The sequence below is a fragment of the Scyliorhinus canicula genome, chromosome 20 (genome assembly GCF_902713615.1).
Source record: "Scyliorhinus canicula chromosome 20, sScyCan1.1, whole genome shotgun sequence".
In the NCBI taxonomy this organism is placed as follows: Eukaryota; Metazoa; Chordata; class Chondrichthyes; order Carcharhiniformes; family Scyliorhinidae; genus Scyliorhinus; species Scyliorhinus canicula.
The window spans coordinates 44078180-44094329 of record NC_052165.1 but is presented as its reverse complement, the minus strand read 5'-3'; the positions used below and the strand labels follow the sequence as shown (position 1 = coordinate 44094329).

General features: G+C 47.4%; 1 protein-coding gene across 1 annotated transcript in view; it reads right to left on the bottom strand.

Annotated features, from left to right (window-relative positions):
* Positions 1-1251: 1251 nt before the first annotated feature.
* Positions 1252-16150, bottom strand: part of dram1 (DNA-damage regulated autophagy modulator 1) — a 39556-nt gene continuing 24657 nt past the window's right edge. Inside the window, exons 5-7 of the mRNA XM_038781029.1 lie at positions 12405-12469; positions 6140-6232; positions 1252-1548 (exon numbers count right to left, since the gene is read on the bottom strand). Of these exons, the coding sequence (XP_038636957.1) occupies positions 1480-1548; positions 6140-6232; positions 12405-12469 (227 nt within the window). The 3' untranslated portion in view covers positions 1252-1479. The remainder of the gene's footprint in view (positions 1549-6139; positions 6233-12404; positions 12470-16150) is intronic.

Below are 16150 nucleotides of genomic sequence, written 5' to 3'. Positions count from 1 at the left end.
TGGTTCCCGCTCCGCCAATGGCGCCAAAACTGGCGCCAGCGGCCTTTGGCGCTACGCTGCCCGTTGTCGGGGCTGGCCGAAAGGCCTTCGCCGGTCCGCGCATGTGCCGGAGCGTCAGCGGCCGCTGATGTCACCATCGGCACATACGCGGTGGAGGGGGTCTCTTCCGCCTCCGCCATGGTGGAGGCCGTGGTGGCAGCGGAAGAAAAAGACTGCCCCGACGGCACTGGCCCGCCGGCCGATCGGTGGGCCCCGATCGTGGGCCAGGCCATCGTAAGGGCACCCCCCCGGGGTCCGATCGCCCCGCGTCCCCTCCAGGACCCCGGGGGCCCGCTTGTGCCGCCAATCCCGCCAGCGCATAGGTGGTTTAAACTACATCGACGGGATTGGCCTGTCAGCGGCGGGACTTCGGCCAATCGCGGGCCGGAGAATCGCCGCGGGGGGCCCGCCGATTGGCGGGGCATGATTCCCGCTCCCGCCGATTCCCGGGTGGCGAAGAATTCCGGCCATGGCGGGGGTGGGATTTACACCAGCCCGGGCGATTCCCCGACCCTGCGGGGGGTCCGAGAATTCCGCCCCTAGTTCTAGACAAGCAGAAATTCACCTCAATTAAATACTGGGAAGATCCTTAGTTCCCACTGCAAACTCTGTTCCTTGCAACTGACACCATCCATCTCCCTGACCAATTACTATTAGCAATCTTGGCATTAAAATTCATCCCAAGGTGACTTCATATCCTCTTCATCATTGAGAACTTTTACATTGGAACATTGTCCGTCTCCAGCACTGCTTCAGCTTACTGCTGCTTTTGTTACTTCTAGACTAAACAATTCAGGTGAACACCTGTCCAACCTCCCATCTTTCAACAACACCCCCCCCCCCCCCCCCCCTCCATAAAGAAACTCTTCCAAAACTCTACATTCTGTATCCGAACTTGCACCAAGTCCCATTCACCCATTACCCCAATGCTCATTGACCGCTACCACGGCTCCCAGTTAAACAATGTCTTGATTTGTTTGAAATTCCTCAATGGCATCTTCCTCTCCCTATCTCTGTAATCTCCTTTAGCTATACAAACCTCGGAGAGGAGCATTTCTTGAATTTTGACCTCCTGTACACCCACATCTTCTCTTGTGCTATCCTTGGTGGTTGCAGCTTCAGATATCCGAGGTGTAAGCTCTGGAATTCCATCCCTGATTCTCTCTTTGAAGCTCACCTGTCCTAAGATCCCCTTCTTTGGCTTGGTGTCAATTTTTGTCTGATAATATTTCTGTGAAGGACTTCGGGACATTTTGCTGCTTAAAAGGTGCAATATAAATGTAAGTTGTTGTTAGAAGAGATAGAGGAGTGTCTATAATAAAATACAAACCATTAAAAAAAGACAGAAAGGAATGCTGATGATGATCTACATTTTTTAACATCTTTCTTGGCCCCAGTAATGGTCACTGAGTACACCGACTGGAGAGAGCAAAATTTTTTTTATAGTACGTTGTATGATTCATCGTGCGAGTCTTGAAGTAACACTGCTTTCACGTTTATAGTGAATGTCTGTCAGACAGAAAGAAAAGAAACATTGACTCTGTGATTCAGACAAGCATCGTTCAGTTCCCACAAGCTCGCACATTAACAGCGCAGGCTGTAAACAAATGTCAGATAAATGTTACATCAGAACATAGAAATAAAAAAGTGTGGTCAGAATGATGCACATGGGCAGCATGGTGACGTAGTGGTTAGCACTGCTGCCTCACGGCGCTGAGCACCCTGGTTAGATCCCGGCCCGGGTCACTGTCTGTGTGGAGTTTGCACATTCTCCCCGTGTCTGAGTGGGTCTCACCCCACAACCCAAATATGTGCAGTGTCGGTAGATTGGCCATATCTTTTTATTAAGACAGTAAAAAATATATACAAGGCCAAACGGTACAAACACTCATTTGGTTTTGGAAAACAGGGTACCCTCCCCTCAGTACTAACGGACGGGGTGGGGGGGAGGGGGGGGTGGATACTCTGATTATTAAAACAATTCACAACACAATTGGACAAAAACAAATGGTACAAGAACTAAACTTTGCGCTGGAGAGACCAGATACCCACGCCTCTGTACCAACAGAAGGGAAAGGAAGGGGGTGTGGTGGGGAAAGAGGGGAAAGGAGGGTGGTGGGGAGGGAGGGAGTCGGAGTGTTGGTGAAGGTGGAGGCCCAATAGGACACTGACTGAACTATCTACGGAGGCGGAAAAACAAAAGAACGTTCAATTATGATGTGCCAGATTATGGGAGTCCCCCAGCGGGGGTGAGGGCCGACACAGTGCCAGGCATGATTGAGCCCTGCACCTCACTGCAGACAGCTTCATGTGCACCCTCCGCTCCCGGCACTGGGCGGCTGACAGCCTTTGGACAGTCGCCCTCCGGTTCCCGAATCCTCCACCACACTAAGTGCGGCGGTTGACACGGGCCCACCAACAAACCCAGGGCCTGCCTTGATCCTGCCAGGTAGATTGGCCATGCTAAATTGCCCCTTAATTGGAATAAAAAAGAATAATAAAAAAACAGATTGATGCTCATGAGTCAATGATAGCACCCTCATCTCTGAGGCTAAAGGTCGTTAGTTCAAATCCCATTCCAGAGACTTGAGCTCATATTCTAGGCTGACACACTGTGCAGTACTCAGGGAGTGCTGCTCTGTCAGAGGTGACACCTTGCAGATGAGACTTTAAACTGAGACCTCCATCTGTCCTCTCAGGTGAATGTATAAGATCACACAGCATTATTACAAAAAGAACAGTGGAGATCACCGGTATTTGTCACCAAACCAATCTCACTCAAAAAGATTGCCTGTTCATAGGTTTATTGCTACTTGTGGGAGTTTGCTGCTTGAAAATTGCTGTGTTTCCTACATTATACTAGTGTCTATATTTCAAAAGATAAATGATTGGCTGTAAAGCACTTTGGTGCAAAGGTTCTGAAAGATGTATTCTCTGATTATATAAATATTAATATTGTCTGTCAGCTGTCAGCTGTGTACACACCTGTGGGTGGATTTAATGAGGCGAGTGTTTAACCTGTGGCTTGGAACACTGCTGTTTGAGCCCTTCAGTTCATTTGCTTTTACATTTCTCACTCACTGCATCTTGCACGTCCCCTATTCTGATCGCTTCATCATTAGCCATTGTGCCTTCAGCTGTCAGGTTTCCCTCTTGCATCTCTCTTTCTTCCTTCAAACATAACCTTTTGACCAAGCTTTTAGACACCTTTCTTTTTCACTTTTACTGTCAACTGCATTCATTTATTAATTATAACAATAGTAGAGATGAGAAATTCTTGACTATTAATCCAGAGAATGTGAGTTCAATTCCCACTACGGCGGTTTGAAAGTATGAATTCAGTTTTTTTAAAATCCAGAAATAAAAGGCTGGTGTCTTTGCAAGCGATCACGAAACTCTTGAATTGTTGTTAAAAATCCAATTGGTTCACTCATATCTTTGGCAAAGTGACTGGGTCTGAACATCTATCAACATGACGACCAGAAACAGATTATCTGGTCATTATCTTACTGCTGTTTTTGGGATCTTGCTGTGCACAGATTGGCTGCTGCGTGCTCGCCCTTCATTGCAACAGTGATCACATTTTGAAAGTATTGGCTGCGGAGCTCTTTGGCATGTGCTGAGCTTGTGACAGGCACAATAGAAATGCAAGTCTTCCTTTCCATTTGTAGCACAAGTCCCTACACGAACTTAATGAACTGCAATTGTCCTCTGAAGAAATCCAGCAAAACATTTGATTGTCACCTAACCACTACCTATCTTTCAAGAAGAACCACTGATTTCTGGGGAAGCCAGGGATTGAGCAATAAATGTCAAAAGGTGCCATATCCTGAGAATTCATTTAAAAGAAAGCTTTGAATACGCCACAGTTGAAACCAGGTTATGAAAGAGGGTATGCTGCCTTTCCACATCTTAATTTAAGAATTTTAATTTAGTTCCTGGGTTAATAATTTTCTAACTTGGTAACAGTTGGATGCACCAGAGTGACTGGCTGGCACGGATTGAGGAAATCAGCTTTAGTATAAGAATTGAAGTATTGGGTGATTCATGTGGGCGGCAGTGGAGAGGGGCGGGGCAGAGATGCTGGCAGTGATCAAGGCTCCCCACTTACCGTGAAGGAGATGTGTTCACTTGAGAGGTTTGGATGGTTGTATCAAGGTAAATTGGGACCCCCAATCTCAGGCACCCCCGGCAAAATTTACTTTTGGTAAGTCAGTGATACGGGGCACGATCTGCCGGCCTCGTTGCACCCGACCAGGTGATGCGACAAGGCCTTTAAATCTCACGAGAAGCCCCTCACAAGATTTGCGATGCTGGTTATGCCTTGCGAGATCTAACAAGGCATTGTAATCTGGATCCCCCCCCCCTCAATGGGAGGGATCTAGATTTACAAATTCAAGTGAGTAGTTAGCCTCACTTGAATAGGTCACCACTAGCATGGTGGTTAGCATAAATGCTTCACAGCTCCAGGGTCCCAGGTTCGATTCCCGGCTGGGTCACTGTCTGTGTGGAGTCTGCACGTCCTCCCCGTGTGTGCGTGGGTTTCCTCCAGGTGCTGCGGTTTCCTCCCACAGTCCAAAGATGTGCGGGTTAGGTGGATTGGCCATGCTAAATTGCCCGTAGTATCCTAAAAAGTAAGGTTAAGGGGGGAGGTTGTTTGGTTACGGATATCGGGTGGATACGTGGGTTTGAGTAGGGTGATCATTGCTCGGCACAACATCGAGTGCCGGAGGGCCTGTTCTGTGCTGTACTGTTCTATGTTCTAACGGGGTTATCCAAGAAATGGGATCGAACGGCCTTGCCTCAGAGACCCTGCAGTGGCGCCCTGCCGCTCTGAGGTGGGGCATGGGCGGGGGGTGAGCTCAAGGACCCCCTGAATGGTAAGTTGGGGAGTTGGGGGGATCCGGATGATTCAGCAGGGGGTGTGAAGAGATTGGGGTGCCATTTAAAAATTGTGCCTGGATCTCTTCCTGTACTGGCGAGCTGAGCTCGTTAGCGCAGGAAATTAGTCTCAGTATAGCCTCGGCGGGTCATTCCTCACTGATGCCCGGAAAAGAAGCAGCGTTCCATTTAATAGTGGGGTTGCTCTCGGTGCTGCAAACACCAGGAAATACCCCGCTAAGCATGCCCGCTCAGCGTGCCCAAAACAGGACTCTGCTTTTTTCCCATTAAATCGCGTCACAATGTTTGGAGGAACAGATCCTCTCAACTACTTTTAAAAATTTGTTCGTGGGATGTGAACATCGTTGGCTAGGTTAGCATTTATGACCAATCCTGAATTGCCCTTGAGAAGGTGGTGGTGAGCTGCCCTCTTGAGCTACTGTAGTCCCTGCGGTGTAGGTACACCCACAGTGCTGTTAGGGAGGAAATTCCAGCATTTTGACATAGCAACAGTGAAGTAACACATCAGGGTGGTGTGTGGCTTGGAGGGAAACCTGGTGGTGTCCCCATACGTCTGTTGCTCTTGTCCTTCTCAGGAATAAAGGTTGTGGATGTGGGAGGAGGTTTGGCGAGTTGCATCTTGCAGATGGTTCAAGTTATGAGGGGGATAGGGATATAGATAGCTTAAGTGAGTGAGCAGAAATTTGGCAAATGGAATATAATGTTGGAAAACGTGAGGTTGCCTACTTTGGCAGGAAGAATAGAAAAAACAGAATATTATTTAAATGGAGACTGTAGTATGGAGGCATCTGGGTGTCCTTGTACATGAATCACAAAAGCTTAGCATGTAGGTACAGCAAGCAATTAGGAAGCAAATGGACTTTACTACAAGGGGTGTAGATTATAAAAGTAGGGAAATCTTGCTACAAATGTACCATTGCTGAGCCGGCCCTAAAGTATTGTGTACTTAAGGAAGGAAATTCTGTATTGGAACCAGTTCAGAGAAAGCATTGTGTGACTGCACTTATACTAAAAGAACAAACCTTCACTGATATCCCAAAGTGATAACAGACAATGAAATACTTCAGAAATGTGGCCACTGTGGGAACTATAACTGTAGCATGAAGCGGCTTCACATCAATACTGCATCAACTCAATCGAAGCCACAGCTGAGCTCACTGAACTCAAGTAACCTTGAATATTTTGGACCAATTCCTACCTGAAACTCCTTGATGTAAGTGATGAAGAAGAAATTAAAGCTGAACGCAACCAGCCACTCACAAACCGCGCTGGCCACCTGGAAAGTATAGCCCTGGAAAGAAGAGGACAACAGTTCTGAAGACATTTAATTAAACTAGAACCTTCAAATAAAATAGAAGTCAAATGGAACAGAGGGGCTGTAATCTAGGAGATTCCTGTTCTTAGTTATCGAGTGTGTGTGATGTGCTTGAGAATCTAGGCCAGAATTCTTTCTCTGGTCCCGCTGCAGTGAATGGAGATTTGGCTGCCCGCTAAATTCTCCATTCTTGCTGGCAGCTCTGGTGGGACAAACGGATCACAGAATCCTGCCCTAAGTCTCAACTTCAAAGAAAGGTTCAGGACAGGATTCTCCTATTCCCCCAGACACATGTTTCTCTGTGGCACACCGTTCGTTGGTGATGGGATTCTATTTTCCCGCTACTTTACAGTGGTATTTCCCATTGAAGCCACTTCACGCCCCCGGGAAACCCATGGGCTGGGGTGCACTGTCAGCGGGAAAAGGGAATCCCGACGGCTGCAGAATTCTGACCTCAGTGTTACAGTGAAGCACAGCTATATTTAGACGTTGTGTGATGAGTCAGCAATCTCCATGTTTTGCATCTCGCTAGATTGAAAATGGCTGCACACTCACCAGGACCTGTGTTGGACAATCACACAGTTAACATCTGCTCCACCTTGTCAAATCAGGTCACAGATGCTGAGCTGAGGGTTACAGGATAAATTGTTGCCTTACACCCAGGTACCAATCTTAGGCATATTCTGCTTTCCTCACAGATGATTATTCCTAGATTGCTCGGATATGTTTCCTGGTGTCTGCCCCTTCTCAGCCCAGGCCTATCTCGAGTCCTGTACTTCTCCAACAACCCCTCAAGTCTGGTGACTGTCTTTTCAGCCACCCATGTCCTAAGTTTCTCTCCTTATCCTCTTAATCCTGCATTGTCCAATCCTCCTCAGTCCCGTTCTTTCCTCACCACATTTGAGCCTCTTTTCTTCAGGCCCGTCTTTTGTGTGTTGACCCTGAATGACAATGTTCATATAGTGACCTGAAAATGTATCTTAAATGTTCCTTCTGCACAATGTTCTTTTTCACCTAAAATACTAATTTAAGGATAACCAAAACCAAATGCTTTCTCATGAATGACAGCCGTGTACATCGTACGGTCCACTCATAAGAAACACTTGCATTATCAGACACAATTCAGTCCAAGCTCTCCTCCTACACTCCAGCACATTGTGGTAGTGCATTAAGAAGATGTGAAGGGGCATGGGGTCATGGGAGAGCAACTATATGAATTGGACTAATCTTTACCATTCTACGAATTGTTTAGAGGTCAGGAGATGATAAAGCCTTTAGTGTGAAGTTCAGCTTTGACAAAGGGTCATCTGGACTCAAAACAGCTCTTTTCTCTCCCTACAGATGCTGCCAGACCTGCTGAGATTTTCCAGCATTTTCTCTTTGGTTTCAGATTCCAGCATCCGCAGTAATTTGCTTTTAAACGACATTTGGATATGACCAAATTGTTTTTTTTATAGGAACAGGAGGAGGCTATTCAGTTTCACAAGCTGGTTCCACCATTCAATCAGATCATGACTGATTTGTATCTCAAATCCATCTGCCTGTGTTTCCTCAGTATAATCCTATACCCAAAAATGAACCTTTTTAGTTATTAGATGTTACCTAACTTGTGCCACCTTGGTGCTGATCGTCTGATCAACTGAGATTTATTAGGTGGAATGGAATTTCAATACAGCACCAATAAATTCTGATCCTCGACAAATACAGAGACTCCTTAACATGGCAAAGACTAGTTGAATTCAGGATTTTTTTTCCTTCCCAAAGTCCCGTGTCTCTATCTCTTCCCAACCAAATCCCAAAGCTCTTCTCCTTCCCCTAATCTGACTGTCTCTGCCACTGCCCCCTGACCAAACCCCGGTGTCGTGTTGTTGAGGTTTTGTCATGTAACTCACAAGGAGATGGTAAAATATTCACTGTAAGGTATTGGCCCTCCTTCAGTGACCAGTTTAGAAATTTTCAGTCTCTTGGTCAAGTATTGAGTATCACAGAATTGTTATGGTGCAGAAGGAGGCCATTAGGTCCATCATGCTTCACTGGCTGTCCGAATGGACATCATGACAGTGCCATTCCCCTGCCTTCCCCCCCCCCCCCCCCCCGTTCCCCTGCACGTTGTTTCTATTCAGATATTCATCTAATGTCCTCTTGAATGCCTTGATTAAATCTGCTTCCACCTCACTTCCATGCATTGCATTCCAGAATTGTTTTTTTCTCACATCACATTTGTTTCTTTTGGAAATCACTTTAAATCTGTGACCTCTCGTTCTCAATCGTTTTACAAGTGGGAACGGTTTCTCCCTGTCTATTCTGTCCATCCCCCTCATGATTATGAATACCTCTATCAAATCTCCTCTTAGCCTTCTTCTCTTCAAGGAGAACATTTCCAATGTCTCCTACCTATCCTCATAAATTATGTTTTTCATACCTGGAACTTTTCTTGTAAACCTCCCCTGCACTTTCTCCTACACTTTTCTATAGTGTAGTGCCCAGAACTACATACCATACTCTAGCTGAGGTTTAACTCGTGTCTTGTATGAGTTCAGCAGAACCACCTCGCCAAGTGTGATCCAGATAATCATATTTTTTTAAATGTGCCATTAGCCTCAATTTAATATTCAAGGCCTTCGTGAGGCTGCAATCTCATGGCACCCGGGGGTCACCCGGGCGTGATTAGTGCTGGTCTCCACAAGCGGAGACAAGGGATGATGGCCACTCTGGGGGTCTAGAGAGCTATTAGAATCCTTCAGGTGGTTTGGGGAAGGGCAGTACCCTGCCACTCCTTCTAGCACCCTGGCAGTGACAACCTGGCACTGGGCAGTGCCACTGCCCAGGTTCCAGGCTGGCAGTACCAAGAGTCGGGACCTGAGGAGGGCCATGCCCATCAGAAGGGTGGAGGGGGGGGGGGGGGGGGGTGCGTGAATGAAGGGTGGAGAAGTTAACCACAGCATGAAGGAGCTTCATAAAGATTGGGAGGGTAAAGGGGGTGTTCTGAAAGGGGTGGTCTTGAAAGTGGGTGGGCGACCCCATAATATGGTGTGCTCACTTGCAGGGGCGAATGCCAATGTCTGCAGGGGGTACCATTGTCAAGGGGTGGGCGGTGTTCACTTAGATATCGGGGCACCCTTACAAAATGGTGCCCGGATCTCTGAGGAACCGACGAGTTCAGCTCCTAACTGCTGAAAACATTTGGGCTAGACCAGGGAGAATCTCGCCAAGGCCCCCAAAAAATGACTAATCATGGGTGAAACTAGGTCTGGATCTCACCCAAAAATCCAACGGGAAACTTATCCAAATGACACTGAGAAATGTTTTGGGTGAAACATGTCCTAGAATCGTTCTCACGTGTCTGTTGTGCAGCACTGTATGCCAAGGGTTCTCAAGGAGAGACAGTGGCATAGTGGTAATCATTTCTGAACCTTTCTAGTGACAGAGTTACCTCAACTATTACCATGGCCTGAATAGCATCTGCTTTCTTGGTAAAGACGGATGCAACGTATTCATTTAATATCTCAGTCATGCCCCAACCCAATGTGTAAATTCCCTTTTAGATCCCTAATCGGCCCTACTCCTCTTTTTCCCATCCTTTTACTATCAAAAATGCCGATAGAAAATCTTGAGAACCCTCCTTAGGTTGGTTGCCAGACTTTCCTCATAATCCCTCTTTGCTTTTCTAATGTGTTTTTCTATCTCCCCTCTGAATATTCTGTATTCCTCTTGGTTCTTAACTGCGTTTACTACCTGACACCTGTCTTAAGCACACCTTTTCTCCCTTATCTTAATTCCTTTCTCCTTTTTTGTTCAGGGAGCTCTGAATTTGAGTGCCTCACCTTCTCCTTTTAGGGGAATATACCTTGATTGTGTCCAAACCATTTCCTTTTTGAAAGGAACCCATTGTCCAGCTACAATTTTCCTCACCAACCTTTGGTTCCAGTCTATCCGGCTCAGCTTCATTCTTGCCCCATTGAAGTGGGCTCTCCCCCAATTAATTATTCTTTAAAAAAAAATAAATTTAGAGTACCCAATTAATTTTTTTCAATTAAGGGTAATTTAGTGTGGCCGATTCACCTACTCTGCACATCTTTGAGATGAGCGGGCGAAACACACGCAAACACGGGGAGACAGTGACCCAGGGCCAGGATCGAACCTGGGACTTGGCGCTGTGTCACCGTGCTGCGCTCAATTAATTATTCTTTACTCTGGATTGCCCATTGTCCTTTTCTATTGCCATCCTAAACCTTATGATACAATGATCACTGTCTCCTAAATATGCCCCCCGTTGACACTTGCTCTACTTGGCCCACCTCATTTCCAAGAACCAGGTCCAACAGTGCGGTTGGACTGGATATACACTGCTGTAGAAACGTTTCCTAAACCCAATCTAGGACCTCTTGACCCTTTCTGCCCTTTACCATTACCCAAGATAAAATACAGGGAATTAAAGTCTCCCATTATAACTATTCGAGAATGTTTGCACCTTTCTGTAATTTCCCTGCTAGTACAGGGAACCCCCAGGGCCAGTCCCAATGTCCCAGGAATCTAATCCCTCCATCCTGCACCAACTTTCCAGCCACACATTATGTGATTTATCCCCTATTCCTCTATTCACCTGCAAATAATGCGGTGATATGAGTGGGAGCACTGCCATTGGTGCAGAGCATTGGTTTCCCATTGGCTCTGGCTAGTCATGTGCCTCTCGTCTGATTGGCTGGGACTAGTCATGTGACTGCTCACCAATTGGTCGAGAGGCAAGTACCCAGGTTTCCCGGCGGTCGGCCTTTCTCTGTAGTCGACCACCGGGCTAACAACTAGCTGATTAAAGCCACAGTTTGGATCTTCATCGTGTCTCGCGTCAATTGATGGTACATCAAATGGCACTGGGAGTAATCTGGAGATTGCTGCTTTTGAGGTCCTGCTTGCTAATTTTCTACCATGCTCCCTAAATTCTGAGTGCAGGATCACATTCCCCTTCCTGGCCTGGGTTCGATTCCTGGCTTAGGACACTGTCTGAAATGAAAAAAATGAAAATCGCTTATTGTCACGAGTAGGCTTCAATGAAGTTACAGTGAAAAGCCCCTAGTCGCCACATTCCGGTGCCTGTTCGGGGAGGCTGGTACGGGAGGCTGTGCGGAGTCTGCGCGTTCTCCCCATGTCTGCGTGGGTTTCCTCCGGGTGCTTCGATTTCGTCCAAGTCTCGAAAGATGTGCTTGTTAGGTGAATTGGACATTCTAAATTCTCCCTCAGTGTACCCGAACAGAAGCCGTAGTGTGGCGACCATGGGATTTTCACAGTAATTTCATTGCAGTGTTAATGTAAGCCTACTTGTGTTACTAGTAAAGATTATTTATTTACTGGTACCAACATGGATCATAATCTCTGATCGGTCACCCTCCACCAGAAGAATGTCTGCAGGCACTCGGTGACCCCCTTTACTCTGGCACCAGGGAGGCAACATACCATCCTGGAGTCACATGCATGGCCACAGAAATGCCTGTAGTCTTTCAAGTGAGCTGAAGCAGTGTTTTTTGGCCTTAAGAGGTGGGGTAATGTTTGTGGCTTTTAAAGATTTGCATGTATAAAAGTCTAAATCAACAGCAACCTGAGGTTAATAGTTTGCCAGTAACTCAAGGTCTATATTTTGTTAAATCCACAAGCACTTCCTGCTTCTTGGCAGTCAGTTCAGTGCGGCCTTGACCCAAAATTCTACTCTGGACAGTCTAGATACATGTATCAATCCCCACTGCCACCCCCCCCCCCCCCCTTCCCCCCCTCCCCCCTAATGGCCTAAGGGGAAAATAAATAGGGGTCAGGGATAAATTAGTTTCAAAATGGGGCTATTATCTTAGAATGGTTACAGAAGAAGGCTAAGTGTCTCATTCTGTCTGCTTGCTCCCTGCAAAAATAGCTCAGCTCGTCCCGCTCCCCTGTCTTTTCCTGTAACCCTGCAAATGTTTTCCCTTCAGCCATTTTTGCTCTAAGTTGGGTGGTCCATGGACACGCAGAAAGCTGCAAGTTCCCATGCAGGTTGCACAAACTTTACCATGTTTACGCGGCTATGCAAAAATAATTAAAGGAGCCGTGCGCTAAAACAAATCACCCACACAGTCTGGAAAAAAAAGCTGGTGCACTAGTTGACAGACAGGCAGAATCATACCTTAGCTCCTGGCTTCCAATCTAAAGCTGGATTGCTGTGAACGGCGAGGGCATAACATACAATCACTGGAGAGGGCAGAGGTCAAGGAAAGTCAATACAATTTCTGTAAGAAATGAAAAGCACTCAATCATGGGTTAGGCCTGACCTAGCAAACACATGAATGCACGTGTGTGTGTGTGTGTTCTGAGCCCATGAGGACCTTTCCTTAAATTTGACCACACAATGTTTGTCATGGTTTTCTCACACTGGTTGGTGCTGGTATTTTGGTATTTCTCAAATATCCGGCCTCAGGGATCATTTGAGCACCAAGAGCAGCAGGTGGCTGGGACTTGGACAGCCTGATTTTAACAACTTGCATGCATATTGGACTTTGAGCACACAGAACTGACAATCAATGGAAATAAGAGACAATAAAATGGGTGACTAAAAGCTTAATCAAAGAGGTAGGCTTTAAGGAGTGTCTAAAGGATGGGGAGACAGGTGAGGGGTTTAGGGGGGAGTTAATGTGCAGACAGGTGCCATCAATAGTGTGATGAAGTGGTATGAGTGTGGGAAATAGAACACAGAGTTCTAGAGGGTTGTAGGGCTGGGCATGGTTACAGACATTGGGAGCATTTTAAAGTCAATATTTAAACAGTTTAGTACTACACAGTTTCCTGAGCCCAAAATGATTTCATCACCTTCCTATGGTTGTTTAGCTGCTTAGTACCAGAGGAGGGAGGTACTAAACAGAGGAAGACACTGGCTGGAATTCTCTGTCCATTTATTCCAGCAGGATTCTCCAATCCCACTGCAGTGAATAAGCACCAAATTCTCATCTCTCACTGGCAACGGTGGCAGGGCCAACTTGGAGCAAAGAATGCCGCCATTGACTGCTAGTTTCACAGTTAACTATGCTGACTTGGATAGAGTTTAACAAAATACCAACACTATCAATTATTTGACAAGGAAACAGTTCAATGATATAAATTTCATTGCTCAAAGTGTAGTTAATCTCATCATGATGAGTAAAGACCTGTAATAGGTAAATGACCAGGGCCGGGATTCTTCCCTACCCGGCAGGGCAGGGGGTCCCAGCGTGATGGAGTGGCGTGAACCACTCTGGCGTCGGGCCGCCCCAAAGGTGCTGAAGTCTCCGCACCTTTAGGGGCCAAGCCCCAACATTGAGGGGCTAGGCCCGAGCAGGAGTGGTTGGCACTCTGCTGGTTGGCGTGGAAGGCCTTTGACGCCACGCCAGCCGGGGCCGAAGGGACTTCGCCGGCTGGTGGAAGTCCGCGTATGCGCCGGAGCGTCAGCGTCTGCTGACGTCATCCCCGCGCATGCGCAGGGGAGGGGGGTCACTTCTGCCTCCGCCACGGTGAAGACTATGGCGAAGGCGGAAGGAAAAGAGTGCCCCAAGGCACAGGCCCGCCCGGTATCGGTGGGCACCGATCGTGGGCCAGGCCTCCTTCGGGGCACCCCCCAGGGCCAGATCGCTCTGCGCCCCCCCCCCCCCCCGGACCCCGGAGCCCGCCCGCGCCGCCTGCTCCCGCCGGTAAGGTAGGTGGTTTGATCCACGCCGGTGGGAGAGGCATGACAGGGGCGGGCCGGAGAATCGCCGGGGTGGGTGGCCAGATACACGATTCCCGCCCCCACCGAATCTCCGGTGCCGGAGAATTCGGGACAAGTCGGGGGCAGAATTGATGCCGGCCCCCGGCGATTCACCAACCCGGCAGGGGGTCGGAGAATCCCGCCCCAGATGTTGACTGGACTACCATTGACTGGGACCTCATAGTGAACAAGGCCTAGTCTGTAATGTTTCTTTGAATGTATCGAAGCATCTCGGAGTGCAACATGATGTATGTAGACCTTTGTGCTCTTTTCAAGGGCCGGTGCAGACTCGATGGGCCGAATGGCGTCTTCTGTACTATAAATTTTATATTCTAGTATTCCAAGCTGAAACTGTACTATTATATAAACATGACTACCAATTAAAACAAGGGGCAGGATTTACCGTGCAACCCTCCGCGTGTTTCGCAGCGGCGGGAGGCGTCCCGCCATTGGCCAGCAGCAGTATATTCTGGTCCCATTGTTGTGGGAACGCACTTCTCACCTCTAGGGAACCCTCGGTGGGGGTGCCCCATCACGGGACTGCAGGATCCACCAGGGTGAATGGCCGCCAAGTTCTGGCCAAATGCTTTTAGAAGAATCAATATATTTCAATATTTTACCTTGTAACAATTAAATATGGCCTGTTTACAGAATTGTCGGCCAGGACCCACCATTCAGAGTATCCAGTAGAGGGACTGACCATGGTAACATTCACCTAATTCAGATGCTTTGGGCAAGATCTACCAGTTGCATTGCGCCCGAAATGCAGTGTGGCACAGCGCAACATGGTCGTTAGATGCTGGGAGATCCCATTTCTGGAATCTACCCAGCTCGCCATGCCTCACGAGATCTAACACGATCTTGCGAGACTTTGCAATGTGAATCCCGCCCATTGTGGGCAGGATCACTTTCTGGCAAATCTGCATATAAGAGTGAAACAGTTAGTCTCACTTATTTTTTTTTCAAAAAATATACTTTATTCATAAAATCTCTAATAAACATTACAGAACATTTCGAATTGTCTTGACTGTACATTTCCATCAAAGTTACACATTCCCTTGACTTTCTTCCATTCAATTGGGATGACATTACAAACATAGTGGGTAGCACGGTAGCATTGTGGATAGCACAATCGCTTCACAGCTCCAGGGTCCCAGGTTCGATTCCGGCTTGGGTCACTGTCTGTGCGGAGTCTGCACATCCTCCCCGTGTGTGCGTGGGTTTCCTCCGGGTGCTCCGGTTTCCTCCCACAGTCCAAAGATGTGCAGCTTAGGTGGATTGGCCATGATAAATTGCCCTTAGTGTCCAAAATTGCCCTTAATGTTGGGTGGGGCTACTGGGTTATGGGGATAGGATGGAGTTGTTGACCTTGGGTAGGGTGCTCTTTCCAAGAGCCGGTGCAGACTCGATGGGCTGAATGGCCTCCTTCTGCACTGTAAATTCTATGATTCTATGATATCCCTCTTTACATTACAATTCTTTCTTAAATATTTACATTGTCATATTTCTTTTATACATTGGAGTGTTGATGACCTAGACCGAGGGGTTTTACACTGTTACCCACCCCTCGGTGTACATTTGTTGGAAGACCTTACACAGTGGTCTTTCCCCATTGCGCCTTGGCGGCAGCTGCCCCAAGTCCTCAGCACGTAGTCCTGGACCTTGGAATGTGCCAGTCTGCAACACTTGGTCGAGGACAATTCTTTGCACTGGAAGATCAGCAGGTTTAGGGCAGACCAAAGAGTGTCTTTCACCGAGTTGATAACCTTCCAGCAGCAGTTGATGTTTGTCTCGGTGTGTGTCCCTGGAAACAGTCCGTAGAGCACAGAGTCCTGTGTCACAGAGCTGCTCAGGATGAACCTTGACAAATACCACTGCATCTCTCTCCAGACCTTCTTTGCAAAGGCACATTAGTCTCACTAATACTCACTCTAAGTCCCACTGGAGCACAAGACGGTGCCAGAGCGTGGCAACTCTCTGCGAGCTCTCCCTAACAGATCCACTTTTAACTTACAATCGTTCTATTCTTTTAAAATTTAATTCTAACACTTGCCCTATTATGTATTTTCTTTCATTTCCTTTTCATGTACTTAATGAATGATCCATTGAGCTGCTCGCAGAAAAATACTTTTCACTGTACCTTGGTACACGTGACA